The sequence below is a fragment of the Aphidius gifuensis genome, linkage group LG2, assembly GCF_014905175.1.
Source record: "Aphidius gifuensis isolate YNYX2018 linkage group LG2, ASM1490517v1, whole genome shotgun sequence".
Lineage (NCBI taxonomy): Eukaryota > Metazoa > Arthropoda > Insecta > Hymenoptera > Braconidae > Aphidius > Aphidius gifuensis.
The window spans coordinates 7,922,744-7,938,910 of record NC_057789.1 but is presented as its reverse complement, the minus strand read 5'-3'; the positions used below and the strand labels follow the sequence as shown (position 1 = coordinate 7,938,910).

The following is a 16,167-nucleotide window of genomic DNA, read 5'->3' as shown; positions in this document are numbered from 1 at the left end:
AGGGTTAATGGGAATTCTTGATGTATAATTCCTTTTTTGACTAGTATAGCTACCCCTCCACCCTTATTGTTACCTGGTCTGTCTTTACGATACATTGTATAATTATTTATATAGCATTTATCTTTATTTATAAGTTTAGTTTCATTGATAAGTAAAATATCTATTTTATATTTGTGTAGAAAATATGGCAGTTCTTGTTTTTTATTTGTAATGCCATTGGCATTCCAGTGTGCTATGATAATGTTTTCTTTATTATGGGTTTTGTGTTCCATGTTGTTGATATGCTTTTGATATGGCTTGAGTTTGTGCTATTAAGTCATTTTCATTATTAATTTCTTTCAATTGTGAATTTAACGTTGTTAAAAAGGAAGTTAATTTGTTAATGTCGCATAATGAGTTTAAAAGTTTGATTTGTTCAAGTAAATTGTTGATATTATTGATATCTCTTACCAAGGTTTCTGGTATATTATTATCAACAATTTACTGATGTGTGCTGTTGTTGATACTGTTGTACATGTGTTGGTTGAACTAATGTTGGTCGACTGAAGCCTGATGGTGTTCTTGTTGATGGTGAAAGTGGTGGATACTGCGTTGATTCGATATTAAATTGCGTTGTGTTTGTTTTTTACTTTGGTAGAATGCTGATCTTTTTTCTCTTGCTTCTTTAACTTTTTCAAGATGTTTCAAGTAGACTTTGCATAGACGATAGTTGGCTGGATGAGCTTCTTGGCAGTTGACACAGTATGCTGGTGTTTTTGTGTCTTTCTTGGTACAGTCCTTGGTTTCGTGTTTACCTGGACATTTTAAGCATCTTGGTATGTTGTTGCAATTTTTGGCTCCGTGACCAAATAGTTGACATCTGTAGCATTGGGTGATCTTTCTTGGATTTTTGAAAGGTTCCCATTTGATGATAATATTAAGTATATCTTTGATTTTGTATACGTTTTTGATTTCAGTAGAAGCATCAAAGTGTGCTAAGAAAGTTACTGATAGTGTTGAATTTTGTTTATTTGATGGTTGTATTTTTTTGATGGTATTTGGACCAAGTTTGTTGGTTAAGTTATTTAGTATTGATGTTGTGTCTAGATTTGGTAAACCCTTGATTACTAGTAGAACGTCTTTTTCATTTTTATTTGTATATGTATGATATGGACATTTTAGTTCTATTAGTAGATTAATTATTTTTGCATGAGTATTCATGCTTTCTGGAAGAATTGTTACTGTTGTTGGTGAAACTTTGAGTTTGGTTTCTTTTGCATTATTATTGATGAAATCGAAAATGGATTTAGCACCTGAGTTTGTATCAGTGAAGTTTTCTTGTTTGATCACTATTGGTGGTATCTTTTGTTTTTTATTTATATTATTATTTTCCTGAGTATTACGGAAGCCGGGTAGTGCCACCATGTACGTATGCGAGTATGCATGTACGTATGCACGTATGCATGTACGTATGCATGTATACATGTACGTATTTGCACATGTGTGTGTACATGTTCGTCTACATGTCCGTTTACATGTTCGTTTACATGTAATCGAACATGTAATTGAACATGTAATCGAACATGTAAATATTAAGCCGCGTTTTTATAAATATAATGTATAGCAGCGCGAGAGAGACTAAAGGGAGGCTATTTTAAATGTATATTCGCAAAAAAATTAAAAAAAATACAATGGCAAGTCAAGTTCGTTTATTTTATTTTTGAAGTGAAACTTCTTTACGGAGGGTAGCAAAAAAATTCGAGGCCCTGCTAGCGTTACGCGCTCGCGTTTACTCTCTGACACACGCTCGCGTTTACTCTCTGTCACACGTACGGAAGCCGGGTAGTGCCACCATGTACGTATGCGAGTATGCATGTATACATGTACGTATTTGCACATGTGTGTGTACATGTTCGTCTACATGTCCGTTTACATGTTCGTTTACATGTATATGCACATGTAATCGAACATGTGATCGAACAAGTAAATATTAAGCCGCGTTTTTATAAATATGATATATAGCTTAAATGTATATTGGCAAAAAAATTAAAAAAAATACAATGGCAAGTCAAGTTTGTTTATTTTATTTTTTATTTATTCAATTAATGTAAATTGCAATAAAATTTGTGTATATTATTTTTCAAATATCAATATTTTTTTTAGTATATAGTATTTTTTTTTTTATCTAATGACATTTTAAATTTAAATAAACATTACATTTTAGTTTTTTTTTTCAATATATTCAAAAGGATCAGACGAATTTTGATATTGCTTGTTATTTATATAAAAAAAGAAATTAATAAATAAACTGTTGAGTTTATTCTTTTGTTGACATTTTTCACCTCACATTTAAATTTATGTCATTAGATAAAAAAATATTGATATTTGAAAAATAATATACACAAATTTTATTGCAATTTACATTAATTAAATAAATAAAAAATAAAATAAACAAACCTGATCTGCCATGTATTTTTTAATTTTTTTGCCAATATACATTTAAATAGCCTCTTTTCGTCTCTCTCACTCTCTGCTATATATCATATTTATAAAAACGCGGCTTAATATTTACTTGTTCGATTACATGTTCGATTACATGTGCATATACATGTAAACAAACATGTAAACGAACATGTAAACGGACATGTAGACGAACATGTACACACACATGTGCAAATACGTACATGTATACATGCATACGTACATGCATACTCGCATACGTACATGGTGGCACTACCCGGCTTCCGTAGTTTTGTGTCTTTTAACGTTGTTGTTGTTAATATCATCCTTTTCAGTACTACTTTCTGATGTTTCTTTCTTTTTATTTTTAACTGTGCACCAAGGACCTTCCATCCTGGTGCTTGGTTGCTAATCGAGCTGATTTTATTTTAGATTTCAACTTTGATGTTCACTGTGTGAAGGTTGGAATCGAACTCCATGATCCGATTTAAAAAATATATAGATTGATAACGTTTAAAAAGTGACATTCCGTGTATGAAAAATTTCACCATTTAGATTTCGCAAATTGTACACTGAAAAAAAAAACTTCTGTCAGATAGAAGTTTTCTTCTTGCAAAAAAATGGATTTGGATTAAGAAAAAGTTGATTTGGATTTTCGAGATCAAATCATAAAAAACTTCTTGAATCATGAAAAAAACGTCTTGGATCAAAACAAATTGTTCATGTTTTTAGAAGTATACTTCTTGGATTATGAACAAAAGTGTCTCGGTCCAAGGCAAATTGTTCATGTTTTAAGAAGTATACTTCTTGGATTATGGATAAATGTGTCTTGGATCGAGACGAACTGTTCATGTTTTTAGAAGTATGCTTCTTGGATTATGGATAAATGTGTCTTGGACCGAGACAAACTGTTCATGTTTTTAGAAGTATACTTCTTGGATTATGAACAAAAGTGTCTCGGTCCAAGGCAAATTGTTCATGTTTTAAGAAGTATACTTCTTGGATTATGGATAAATGTGTCTTGGATCGAGACGAACTGTTCATGTTTTTAGAAGTATGCTTCTTGGATTATGGATAAATGTGTCTTGGACCGAGACAAACTGTTCATGTTTTTAGAAGTATACTTCTTGGATTATGAACAAATGCGTCTTGGACCGAGACAAACTGTTCATGTTTTTAGAAGTATACTTTTTGGATTATGGATAAATGTGTCTTGGATCGAGACGAACTGTTCATGTTTTTAGAAGTATGCTTCTTGGATTATGGATAAATGTGTCTTGGACCGAGACAAACTGTTCATGTTTTTAGAAGTATGCTTCGATTATGAACAAAGTGTCTCGGTTCAAGACATATTGTTCATGTTTTAGAAGTATTCTTCTTGAATTATGAATCGATATGTCTCGGTTCGCAATATTGTTTTTATTTATGAACATTTATTCTCAATAGGATTGAAAATTTTTCAATTACAAACTTGTAATTTGTAATTTTTTTTTTCCTGCAATTTTTATTTTATAATTTTTTCCTACAATTTCCTAACGGGACCCGAACCTATGACCGTAAAACCTATCTAATCTAAACCTGTGCCTTAGCTCGCTTAACCACGGGCGCGATATGGAAACGGAAAGTTATTTGTATTACTTTAGTGACAAGATATTTTTTTTAAAATTTATTATACAAATGAACTGAAACTACACGTATATATATATTTAATTAATTATTAAATTACTATAATATCATTCTTTTGTTATATCGAAACATTTTATGTTTTCCAAATAATTGTTAAACATATAAATAACATTTTATCATTATTATTATTTAAGAATATAAACAACAATAATATGATAGTTAGAATTATTGAAAGATTTAAGATTTACTGACTGTAAAGAAAAACTAAATTATAATCGAAAATTGAAAAAAAATGTATTATTTTTTTTTTAAGTTTTATATCAGTACATTCTAAAAATAAATTAAATCAAATAAATGTTAAATTTAATTTATTAAAATACAAAATGTGTCAATATTGAATCGACTCAAAATACTAGCATTTAAATTGTTTATATTCTTAAATAATAATAATGATAAAATGTTATCTAAATGTTTAATAAAATTTAGAAAACATAAAATAATACAATAGTACACTAAAGTAATACAAATTGATACGTGGTAGTTTTAGTTCATTTGTTCATGTAATAAATTTGAAAAAAAAAAAAATATCTTGTCACTAAAGTAATACAAATAACTTCCCGTTTCCATATCGCGCCCGTGGTTAAGCGAGCTAAGGCACAGGTTTAGATTAGATAGGTTTTATTTATCATAGGTTCGGGGCCCGCGTTAGGTAAAAAAAAAAAAAAATTGTAGGAAAAAAAATTATAAAATAAAAGATGCAGGAAAAAAAAAATTACAAATTACAAGTTTGTAATTGAAAAATTTTTTTTATTTTCAATCCTATTGAGAATAAATGTTCATAAATAAAAACAATATTGCCTTGAACCGAGACATATCGATTCATAATTCAAGAAGAATACTTCTAAAAACATGAACAATATGTCTTGAACCGAGACACTTTTGTTCATAATCCAAGAAGCATACTTCTAAAAACATGAACAGTTTGTCTCGGTCCAAGACACATTTATCCATAATCCAAGAAGCATACTTCTAAAAACATGAACAGTTCGTCTCGATCCAAGACACATTTATCCATAATCCAAGAAGTATACTTCTAAAAACATGAACAGTTTGTCTCGGTCCAAGACGCATTTGTTCATAATCCAAGAAGTATACTTCTAAAAACATGAACAATTTGTTTTGAACCAAGACGTTTTTTTCATGATTCAAGAAGTTTTTTATGATTTGGATTAAGAAGTCTTTGTCTCAATCCAAATCAACTTTTTCTTAATCCAAATCCATTTTTTTGCAAGAAGAAAACTTCTATTATTAAGAACTTTTTGTCTTAAAAATAGAAAAAATTTTTTTCAGTGCACGAGTCAAAATTACTGACATTATTATTGAAGTGAAAAAATTATTAAAACTGGAAGCTATACTAATATTTGAAATCAGTTAACTAATGAAATATCAAAAACTGATTCTCTATGGAAAAAAAATTTATAATTTATATATTTTTTGACGTATATCTGAATTACTCAATTACAAAAAATAAAATAAATCATTTCCGTGCTGGGGGCAATAACTTCTGAATTTATTAACAATATTCATGACAATTGGTTTATTCACCACTGGACAAATTCGAAACTAAACAACGTGCTTTTGAATTTCGTAAATATATATATTTTCCTCGTAATGATTCCGTTTAAATTAGTCCATCAGAAAAAGGACCATGTTTTTATTTGGTATACATTGTATATCATATTAAAAATAGAAAATAAAATTTGTATTGATTTAAAAAAAACAATTGATATTGAATGAGATGAAATTAAATGAGATTTTGTCAGGTAATGCAGTTATTACGTACGTAATAACTTTAAACAATCAGAAAAATTTTATACCTAAGCTGTAATTATACATGTATAAAATGTATAGTTTTTCGATGAATATTTTTTATTTTAAAAAGTAAATAAAAAATATATATTTTTTATATTTGATTTAAAAATTTATCGAATCCCATATATTATTAACATTGTTTTTTCTGAATATTAATATTTATTGAATTTTATCTTCATTATATTATTTAACTAATAGAAAACATTTCAAATATTGAATATAAATTTTTTTTTTTCAATAAACTATAATGTTTTACTTTGTTAAAATATTTTTTTATTTTTTAATTAATTTTTTTTTAAAAAAAGCATAAATTTACTATACTGTATGGTAAAAGATACTATAAGTACAGTTAAATTTACTATATACCAGTATAGTAAATCTGTATAAAATTTTTTTTTTGTTTTACTATACCGGTATAGTTTTAATTACCATACCAGTATAGTAACCTTAACTCTACTTTCTAGTAAATCTAATTATACTTTTGCCGCTGTCCAACTTTACTATAAGTATAGTAAATTTAATCATAAAGCATAGTAATAAAGACTATAAATTTTTTTCCGTGTATTATGATGAAAATTTTTATAGGATGTTAACAACAAGGTGACAAATATATAAGTGTGACTTATAGGATTTTTTTGTACGTGGCAGCAAACACAACCTTTATTTTTCGTAAGTAACGCAATTTTTTCTCACTATAGAAAAAATGAATACCTTGAATAAACTACAAAATTATTTAAATTAATTTTTTTTATTTTTCAGAGTTTAGAAAAATTCCCAGATCTTTACAGATTGACAATGCGTTACTGCAATCTCGACAATATGATTGAAGACATGTACATATCAAAAAAATCAACACTTGATCATCTCGATATTAGAGGCTCTTGGGTGGAGAATAAACCGTGGCCAGTGTTTAATCGACTCGTAAATTTGAAACATATAGACTTACCAGCTATATAGCTTATAATTCTGACATACTCGGAGATGGGGCATTTTGCAAATTGGATCGATCAGAGCCTATAATATTTCACCTGAAAACTGGGTAAACCTTGGAAATTTAGTTCTTTTCGGTATTGGTTGGGAAATTTCTGATGCCTTTGCAACCAAGATGGTAGATTATTGCAAGAAATTAAAATATTTAGATTGCAAAAATATTAATAATCACACTATTATAAAAAAACTGACAAAATTACAAAATCTCGAATGTTTAAAATTGCATGATTGGATTTTTTATTCGGCAGAAACAATAACTGCAATTTCAACCAATTGTAAAAAACTCAAACGGTTAGAAATAGTTTGTAGTGGCATAAATTATGTAAATGGTGTTGCAGATGCGCATGTTTTTAATGAATTATCAAAATTGCAATATCTTGAATATTTAGATTTGTCAAGATTGGAAATTGATCCTTCTATAAATAGTATACAACTTCAAGATGTTACTATTATTCGTATTGCTGATAATTGTAAAAATCTGAAATATTTAAATATCGGAGGATGCATAAGTCTTACTGAAGATGCTTTTAATGCTTTAACAAAATTAAAAAATTTAAAAGAATTAACGGTAGACCACAATACTGCTGTTACAAACAATTTCATTGGAAAATTAAAAGGATTAAAATTTTTTAGTTGTGTGGGTTGCTCGAAACTCGCTGAAGCTTCAGAATATGCACCACCATACTATGGTATCATTCAATTGATAAAAAATTGTCCATATCTGGAGCAACTTGTTCTTGGTTCCATTGATAATAATGAAGCACTTAAGAAGATTATTACTGATGCTGATTCAGCAATTAAAAATCGTTCAAATTCTACTATTTTCAAATTGTATATCCGGATTCCGCAACAGATTTTTAAATCTCTTGAGATTAAAATTAATTCTCGAAAATTGCTGATTATTAATCAGTGATTAATATCTGCTAAATTAATTAATCAGTTGCTAAGTAATTGATTCATCGTCATGAAACGAAACGTCATTGGATTAAATATTTAAATTCAAATAATCTTATAATCAATACTTGCTCTTATTTACATTTTATATTCTTATTTTTATATTGCTATTTTAAGTTTACTATTAAAAATATTTGTCATAAAAATTTACGAATGAAAAAATCAATCATTTTAAACAATTTATTTTATATATCGACTTTAATTTTGAAAAATTACTATGTATGCAAATAGAAAATCGAAAGAGTTATCAGTTCGAATTTAATCATATATAACCATTTAACATAACTAAATTTGTAATTTAAATATAAAAAATAAAAATAAAAACTAAATTGATAAAAAATAAAAAAATAGATACTTTTTTCTAATTACCAATTTGTTTATATAAATTACAAAAGGCATTATTTACATTATTTATGTAATTCAAATTCAAATAATTATTACTAAATAAGTTACGCCATTTTTTCCCTAGAAAAACAGCGTCATCTAACGACAGCATACAAAAATTTATTTCCGCCATCTTAAGTTGATTCTCCTCTCTCTTCATGTCAATAAAAAAAAAATATTTATATTCTCTCTCGTCTCTCTTAAAAAAAAGAGTTTACAAAACACATTATTTGTTTCTTTTTTTCCATTGTTAAATTGTTTTTTGTGCAGAGTGTTAATTATCCAAAGTGCAACATTTATTTTACACATTAAATCAATTACAATTATAAACAATTAATTATTGTGTATGTTTACGAATATCTACGATAACTTGGCAACAATACAATTGCATTTTAAGAGTATACGTGTCATCTCCAACATATGTGTGCATATATCCTATTTACACATTGACAAAAACACATAAATTATTAGAACAATAAATAACAACAATAACCATTGTTTATACCAAGTAAACCGATTCACCAAAATAACATAATTTAGTGATGTTTTTGTTTACTCATTTATCTGTTTTCTGTGCAAACAATATGTACGCCTAAAAAATGTCATCAAAATTTAATATTTTAAAAGTTTGAAATAATTAAAAATCATGAAAATATAATCATTATTATAATGCTACATACAAATATGTTTGCAAAAAAATATAACAAAAATTACATTACCATTTTGAGTAATTAATTATGACAAAAATATATTGAAATAATGACGAAAAGAAAAAAAAGTAAATAAAATACATTACTGTTTTTAATTTACAAACTTTTTATTTTTTTTCTTTTAAATTATAAATAAATATATTTTCTAAATTAATAATGATGTTAAAATTATTAATTATGACGTTAAAGTCAAATAAAAATATAGAAAATCATTATAATGATTTATTTTATTGGAAAAAAACAAAATTGATTGAAAAAAAATGTTGATGGATAAATAATACAAGAGAAAAATAGAGGATAATTTGTTAATTTGATAGTAAAAAAAAAAAATTAAATAATTGAATGATAAAAATAAATTATATTAATGAATAAAAAATATATTGTTGATGATACTGAAAGTCCGCAAAAGGAGGCAACCTCTCATATGAGAAGTTTCATTAATGTCATTACGGATTTTAATGAACAATGAACCATTCGGGTAGCGGTAAACGTCAGGCGAAGGTTTTGGAAGATAATTATTGGGATTGCAGTGTCTGCACGTATAGAAATACAGCAGAAGCATTCAAGTGTCTAATGTGTGACGTCCGCAAAGGTACCTCAACGCGGAAACCCCGCATGAATCCGCAGCTAGTAGCACAACAGGTAAAAAAATCAAATGCCAAATTTAATGATTTAATTATTAATGTAAATTAATTATTTATTACAGGCTGCTCAACAGCAATATGTACCACATTTAAAACCAGGTAAAAAAGAAACTGGTAGTGGTAGCAGTACAACAAGCTCTGGAAATAATAATATTGGACGTGATAAAGAAAGAAAAGTGGATAAACCAAGACGTAAAAATCGTCATCCACCAAGACTTAAAAATATTGATCGTAGTACTGCTGAAACAAATGAAGTTACTGTCAATAATGTCACTGTTATCATTACTGAATATAAACCTAAAATTAAAAAGAATTCTGATCAATCTGGTTTATCAAGTAGTGCATCATCAGAAAATGGCAGTCAACATGATTCAAATCAAGATTCTCGTAGTCTTGATTTAAGTGCTGATGTTTGAATTAATCTTATACATTTTTCCTTTTTTTAATTATAATTTTAATCAATTTATTATTTAATTTAATCATGACTGAATATGACTTAAATATATATTATAATGTCATAATTATTATTAATAATTTAAGTCAATATTTGTATGAATGTTTTTTAGAAATTTAGATTTTATTTAATTGTCAATCATGCAGTTTTTTAATTCGTTTGTTTAGACATTATTTTGGAATTTTTATAATGGGTTTTTGATGATTTTTTTTTTGAACAATGTTGATTGAATGCGCACACCGGTGAAAAATTAATTTTAATTAATATATATACAAATTAAAATTCCAACTAGATTAGTTAATTTTTTTTATTTTTATTTTTTTTGTATACTAATAATTATTGTCAATGCGTATTTGTAATTTATATAATGTTTGAATTATCTGTAAATTATTATCGTGAGTGATAAAAATTAATAATGAATATCGTAATTTTGTAAATAATATTACTTGTCAATTTAAGATTTAATTATTTCATTGATAATTAAAAAAGTAAATGACGACTTTTTTTTTTTTCTTTTTTGTTTATTTTTTATCAATTAAATAATAACATATTTTTTCCATGAATAATTATAACAAATAAATGGGTTTTTAAATAAATAAAAAAAAACATAAAAATAATGTTTTATTGATATTACTTTTATTTATTTTTATTTAAAAGAACTTAATGATTAACATCGATCCTTGAATCTTTCAGCAACTGTAAAAAAAAAAAAATGAAAAACATAAATAATTGATAAATAAAATGTATAAAAATAAGTAAATAAATAAAAACTTACTAATTTCAGTTTCAAATAAATTCCAAACTTTAAAATTATGTGATTTATTATCACCACCAGCAGCAATGATAAATGGACTATCTGGTGATGATGATAAACACTGAAGTTTACCCAAATTTGTTTGATTTTCCCAAACAAGTTGTAGATTATCTGGTTGTATTGCATCCCAAACTTTAACAACACCATCATCAGAACATGTTACAAGAAAACCAGTACAAGTTGAACTCAATGATAAACCAGTTATTTCTTTTTCATGTGCTGATATTTGCCATACATGTTTACCTTGACGTGAATCAATACACTCAAGTATACCATTACTAGTACTAATAAAAAAATAATTTGGATCAAAATGATTCCATAATACACGTTCAACTTCACCACTTGTTTCCCATGATTTAAATGTATCATCAACACGACAATCATATAATCTTGTTATTTTATCTGCTGAACCAGTTAATAATTGATGAGTTTCATTTGGATGCCATTTTATTGATTGTACTTTATCAGTAAATTGATCAAGTTTTGTACTTGGTAAACATGTATCTAAATCCCATAATAATACTGTATTATCAACAGAACCACTTGCTAATACATGACAATAATTTTTATTCCATGCAATATCTAATACAGCATCTTTATGTCCAATTTGTTTAATATTTTTCTTTTTTTTAGCTTTTGAACCAAGTTTAAATACAGGCTCAAAACAATCAATTAAATCTAAATCCCATACTTGTATTATTGGTGTCATATCACCAATTGCACAAAAATTAGCTGGTTTTTCTTGTGATTGATCATATGATAACCACTCAATACACAATGGAAATGATGGTAAAAAAAAATCATGATGACAATAAAATGATCCTTCTTTTTCATTGTATACAAATACTTCTAATATACTTGCATCACCATCAACATGTCCAACAACAACAAGATTATCATCTGGTTTTATAATATCATCATCTTTTTCAGAATCTTCATCTTCATCATCACCAACTGTTACAAATGGATCTTTACCATCTGAATTTATTATTGCAAGACCACTTACACTACAATGAATGTCTCCAGCTTTAAAAAAATTATTAAATTAATATTTATTATCATATTTTTTATTTATAAATATAGTTTATTAAATTTTTTATACCTTCATTGTCGTAGTTGTCGAAATCATACTCATCTGTATCCATTTTTGTTGATGATGAAGATTGATTTTGATTATTGTTAGAACTTGCTGATGCTGATGGTTCATTATCATCAATTTTATCATCATCATTATCATTATCATCATCACCTTCACCTTCATCATTTTCAAGGATTCTATAAATGAAAAAAGAATATGTATATAAACCATTTTATTTATTTAATAAACAAGTACAACTTACTGTAAATCTGACTGTGTTTGTTTAATAATTCCCTCCAATTCTTCAGGAGTCAATTGGACCTAAATAAAAATTAATAAATTTATTATTATAACCTGTATAATTTGCATGAATAAACCAGATGTAATTAAATAATATTTTTAATTTAATTACCTTCTCAGGAACTGCTGCTGCAACTCCTTTTTTGACCCATGTCATACAGGGTATAACATTCATTTTTAACTCTTTTATTTATAATTTATTTAAGATCAAAATTTATGATAACAATTGCTCAAGTTTAATTTTAATTATTATGAACAGGTTATGTTTTATTGAACACGTGCAAACCGTGCAAATGTCATCAAAGGGGGTGGTAAAAAATTTATGAGCTGGGAGAAGAATGGGAGTTAAAAATTTGATACAACGAAAAGTCCCTATAAAAAAACCAAATGATATTCGAAACAATTTAAAATATTTTCAAACAAAAAGACCAAAATTAAATACAATTGAAGAAGTAAAAAAATTTAAAGCTAAGAATTTCAGAGATATCAACAGACAACAAGATGATCCATGAAGACTAGAGTCTAGACAAACTGTCTCAATCTTTTTGGCTTAATCTCTAGTCTTCTTGGATCTATCACCATGATCTCCATTAAAATTATTATGTATGCAAATAAATTTTAAACAATTTTGTATTATATTATTTTTAAAATCTTAATTTTTTATTATTCCATATGTTACATAGTTAAAATTAATAATTAATTCAGCTTGAACTTTAGACTTCCATTGATTTCGATTCTTGTCTTTCTTGTTCACTTTGCCATTGAACCTGTAGAAATAAAAAAATAATTAATTAATATTAATATTATATAAATAAAAATAAAAAATAAATGAAAATGAATATATACCTTTTGTTTGTGTTGTTTAACAGCATCGTTACATTTTTCCATAACCATTTGTTCAGTAAGAACACCATCTGCTGAAGCATATGCAGCTGCTTGCCAAGCAACACCAAGTTTTGATAATTCTCTTCCAGACATACCTTCAGTCATTGATGCCATTTTACTACAAAGAGCACTATAATCAAATTGATCAACTTTAAGCCTTTTATGTCCTTCAGTTGCTGGTTTAAGAACAAATTTCTCAAAATATAATCTAATAAGACGTTCTCTTTCTTGAAGACCAGGTAATTCAAATTGTACCATTTCATCAAGACGATCATTAACAGCCCAATCAAATTGTTCTGGTGTATTTGATGCAAGTACAAGCATAAATTTATTACTTTGTTCACCAGTTCTATATAAAAATGCATTAAGCATTGCTCTAAGATCTTCTGATATATGTTCACTAGAACGTTTTCTTAAAAATGCATCAGCTTCATCAATAAATAATAATAAACCTTTTCTTGATGTTGATGACCAATCAAATACTTTATGTATTGCTGTAACACCATCACGTCCTAATGGTGTTAAATCACCACCAGTTAATATTGCATAATCCATACCAGAATGTTGAGCAAGTTTTTTAGCAAACATTGTTTTACCAGTACCTGGTGGACCATACATTAATATATTTCTAAACATTCCATAATTATGTTTTGTATTTTTAGTTGCAATTGCAATATCACGAAGTTTTTCTTCAAGTTTTGGTGATAATACAACACCACTTAATGCATCACCTGATTTTTCACGTAATTTTTTAACTGTTTTTATTGGATTACGAATTATATCAAGAGCTGAAAAACGTGATGTTTCACGTACCAATGATGGTTTACCTAATCTTGCTTCAATATATCTTGCTGTAATACCTGTTGAACCTTTTGCAGCATATACACCAAGTGCAACTAATGATAAACCACCAGCAGCAGCTAATATTTTATCCCAATCTTGTAATAATGATGTCATACCAGTACCAATAATAGCACCAGTTGTTTTTATTGATTCCATAACTGTTGTTCTATGTTCAGCAGCTTTTAAACTTATTTTTTCTAACATTAAATCTTTATTTTCTCTTTCAACTTTAGCTTTAGCTATATATTTTGCTTGCATTTTTTGTTCATCATTTTTACGTTGTAATTCAGCTTGATATTCCATTGTTGATTTTCTTAATGCTTCTTGTTTAGCAATAGATGCTTCTTGTTGTTTCATTATTTCTTCATTTGATTTTTGTTGTGCAGCTAATTGATCTTGATAACGTTTTCTTGTTAATTGATCTTGATATTGTGAATTATCTTTTTTAATTCTAGCTTCTTCTGCAAGTATTTTTCTTCTTTCTTCACCTTCAATTCTTTTACCTTCTGCTTTAGCTTGTTCAATTCGTACTTCCATATCTTTAACAAGATTTGCTGCTTCATGTTGTTTTGTTATTTCTTGTAATTTTGTTATTTCCAAAAGTTCCTTTGCATGAGCTATAAATTCATCAAACAAAAATCAATTAATTAATCATCATTGTTACATCATTTTTATCATACAATCACATGCTCCTTATCATCTGATTCTAACCTCAAATTTATTACATGTATTATGTAATACTATATAATAACTATTAAAAAATTTAATAAATTTATATAAAAAAATTATCATTAATTCTTACGTGATTGTTCAATTTTTTTAACAGCTTCTGCTGCACGTATAAATGCTTCTGCATTAAATCCAACAGTTGCATTGACATTTTTAGCAGAATCAGAATCTTTGGTGTCATTTTGATTCATTGATTCATTTAAAATTGATGAAAAATCCTCAGGAGTTTGTGGTTTATAACGTGAACCCAAAAACCACGACATTTTTACTCAACAATTGTCTATCAACAATATCAATTTAAATCAAGTCAAAGTTTTTTAATCTAATCAATATTTGCAAGCTAAAAAAATCAAAAATTTATTCAATTAATTGGCAATCAATTACAACAGAATTTATACTTTTAAAAAATTCTAATTATTAGAGTATCGAAATACTTACGTGTGTGCCTTTTTTTTTTTTGTGCAAATATATTGTCTTTAATTATTAATTAATTCTTATTAATTACTCCACATTTACATCTAACTTCTAAGTATCTAACCAAGCCGGCAATTTTCTCATGCAGTCCATGTTAGCATGGTAGAAATCAGAAATGGTAGAAATCATGGAGGTGTATAAGGAGGGTAATCTCTCGAATTTCACTGAAGCTCACAGAATGGAGCAAGTCAGTACGTTTTCTGCCAACTGAAAAATTTATTATAACGAGTGTCCACAAGTCACATGTTGTTTTGTTTAATATTTTTTTTTTATTTATCTCAGTTGATACTATTCTTTTCTGTAAAAAATAATTCAACTCAATATACATTATTTATTTAACAAATAAAATTAAAAAACAATTTATTTTTAATAAACCATAACACCAAAAGGACAAGCAGTGTCTAAGAAAAAGACACTAAAAAAATAATTATGTATATTTGATATATTTCATGATAGTGACAACTATTCTTTGGCTTCATCTTTTTTTTTTGATACTGTTTTCATTTTGGTATTTTTTTATGATAATGAATTACTTTAATGTTAAATAAATAATTTTTATTAAAAAGATCATTCAAATAAATTTTATTTCAATTAGGTACATGTGATGCAAATGTTGACATAAAATAATAATATAGTGGTAAGTATTGAAAAAAAAAAAATGTTTTATGATGACATTAATGGATATGAACCAGGAAAACCAAGTTTTTTAAGAATTATTTGAGGTAAGAAAAAAGACAAAAAACACCAAAAGGTTGAAATTTTGTATGGTGCTGATTGGTGATGGAAAAATCATGTTGATGGATCTCTTTAGGATTATTTAAAAAATAATTTATATCACAATTATTTTTAATAATATATAAATAAATAATTAATAAATATCATTGTTTACAGATTGAAAAAAGAGAACGTGTACATTTTTATTTATTTATGCTAGATGTACATAGTAAAATTCATCAAGTTAAAAAAACAAT

At 26.7% G+C, this 16,167-nt stretch overlaps 3 protein-coding genes across 3 annotated transcripts; 1 reads left to right on the top strand and 2 right to left on the bottom strand.

Moving 5' to 3' along the window:
* Positions 1 to 8,414: 8,414 nt before the first annotated feature.
* LOC122848922 (YY1-associated factor 2) lies at positions 8,415 to 10,042 on the top strand. The gene is made up of 2 exons (XM_044147373.1): positions 8,415 to 9,617; positions 9,682 to 10,042. Exons 1-2 carry the CDS (start codon positions 9,441 to 9,443, stop codon positions 10,033 to 10,035), a joined length of 531 nt encoding a protein of 176 aa, XP_044003308.1. The 5' UTR covers positions 8,415 to 9,440; the 3' UTR covers positions 10,036 to 10,042.
* Positions 10,043 to 10,652: 610 nt separating this feature from the next.
* On the bottom strand, positions 10,653 to 12,554 carry LOC122848921 (periodic tryptophan protein 1 homolog). Its single transcript, XM_044147372.1, has 5 exons — positions 12,378 to 12,554; positions 12,228 to 12,286; positions 11,990 to 12,162; positions 10,849 to 11,913; positions 10,653 to 10,769 (listed from the first exon to the last, which is right to left on the bottom strand). Exons 1-5 carry the CDS (start codon positions 12,438 to 12,440, stop codon positions 10,741 to 10,743), a joined length of 1,389 nt encoding a protein of 462 aa, XP_044003307.1. The 5' UTR covers positions 12,441 to 12,554; the 3' UTR covers positions 10,653 to 10,740.
* A 337-nt stretch (positions 12,555 to 12,891) lies between these two features.
* LOC122848919 (ATPase family AAA domain-containing protein 3A homolog) lies at positions 12,892 to 15,314 on the bottom strand. Its single transcript, XM_044147370.1, has 4 exons — positions 15,161 to 15,314; positions 14,796 to 15,062; positions 13,112 to 14,610; positions 12,892 to 13,032 (listed from the first exon to the last, which is right to left on the bottom strand). The coding sequence occupies exons 2-4, from the start codon at positions 14,983 to 14,985 to the stop codon at positions 12,979 to 12,981; spliced, it is 1,743 nt and encodes a 580-aa protein (XP_044003305.1). The 5' UTR covers positions 14,986 to 15,062; positions 15,161 to 15,314; the 3' UTR covers positions 12,892 to 12,978.
* Between the last annotated feature and the right edge of the window lie 853 nt (positions 15,315 to 16,167).

Excerpts from the sequence above, each read along its gene's own strand:
- LOC122848919 (XM_044147370.1), bottom strand. The coding sequence starts at position 14,985 with ATGTCGTGGTTTTTGGGTTCACGTTATAAACCACAAACTCCTGAGGAT. Across the intron at positions 14,611-14,795 it reads TAAAAAAATTGAACAATCAC|CTCATGCAAAGGAACTTTTG; the intron begins GTAAGAATTAAT and ends ATGAATTTATAG. Across the intron at positions 13,033-13,111 it reads TTAAACAACACAAACAAAAG|GTTCAATGGCAAAGTGAACA; the intron begins GTATATATTCAT and ends TTATTTCTACAG.
- LOC122848922 (XM_044147373.1), top strand. The coding sequence starts at position 9,441 with ATGAACCATTCGGGTAGCGGTAAACGTCAGGCGAAGGTTTTGGAAGAT. Across the intron at positions 9,618-9,681 it reads CGCAGCTAGTAGCACAACAG|GCTGCTCAACAGCAATATGT; the intron begins GTAAAAAAATCA and ends TATTTATTACAG.
- LOC122848921 (XM_044147372.1), bottom strand. The coding sequence starts at position 12,440 with ATGAATGTTATACCCTGTATGACATGGGTCAAAAAAGGAGTTGCAGCA. Across the intron at positions 12,163-12,227 it reads CAAACACAGTCAGATTTACA|AATCCTTGAAAATGATGAAG; the intron begins GTAAGTTGTACT and ends TTTCATTTATAG. Across the intron at positions 10,770-10,848 it reads TTTATTTGAAACTGAAATTA|TTGCTGAAAGATTCAAGGAT; the intron begins GTAAGTTTTTAT and ends TTTTTTTTACAG.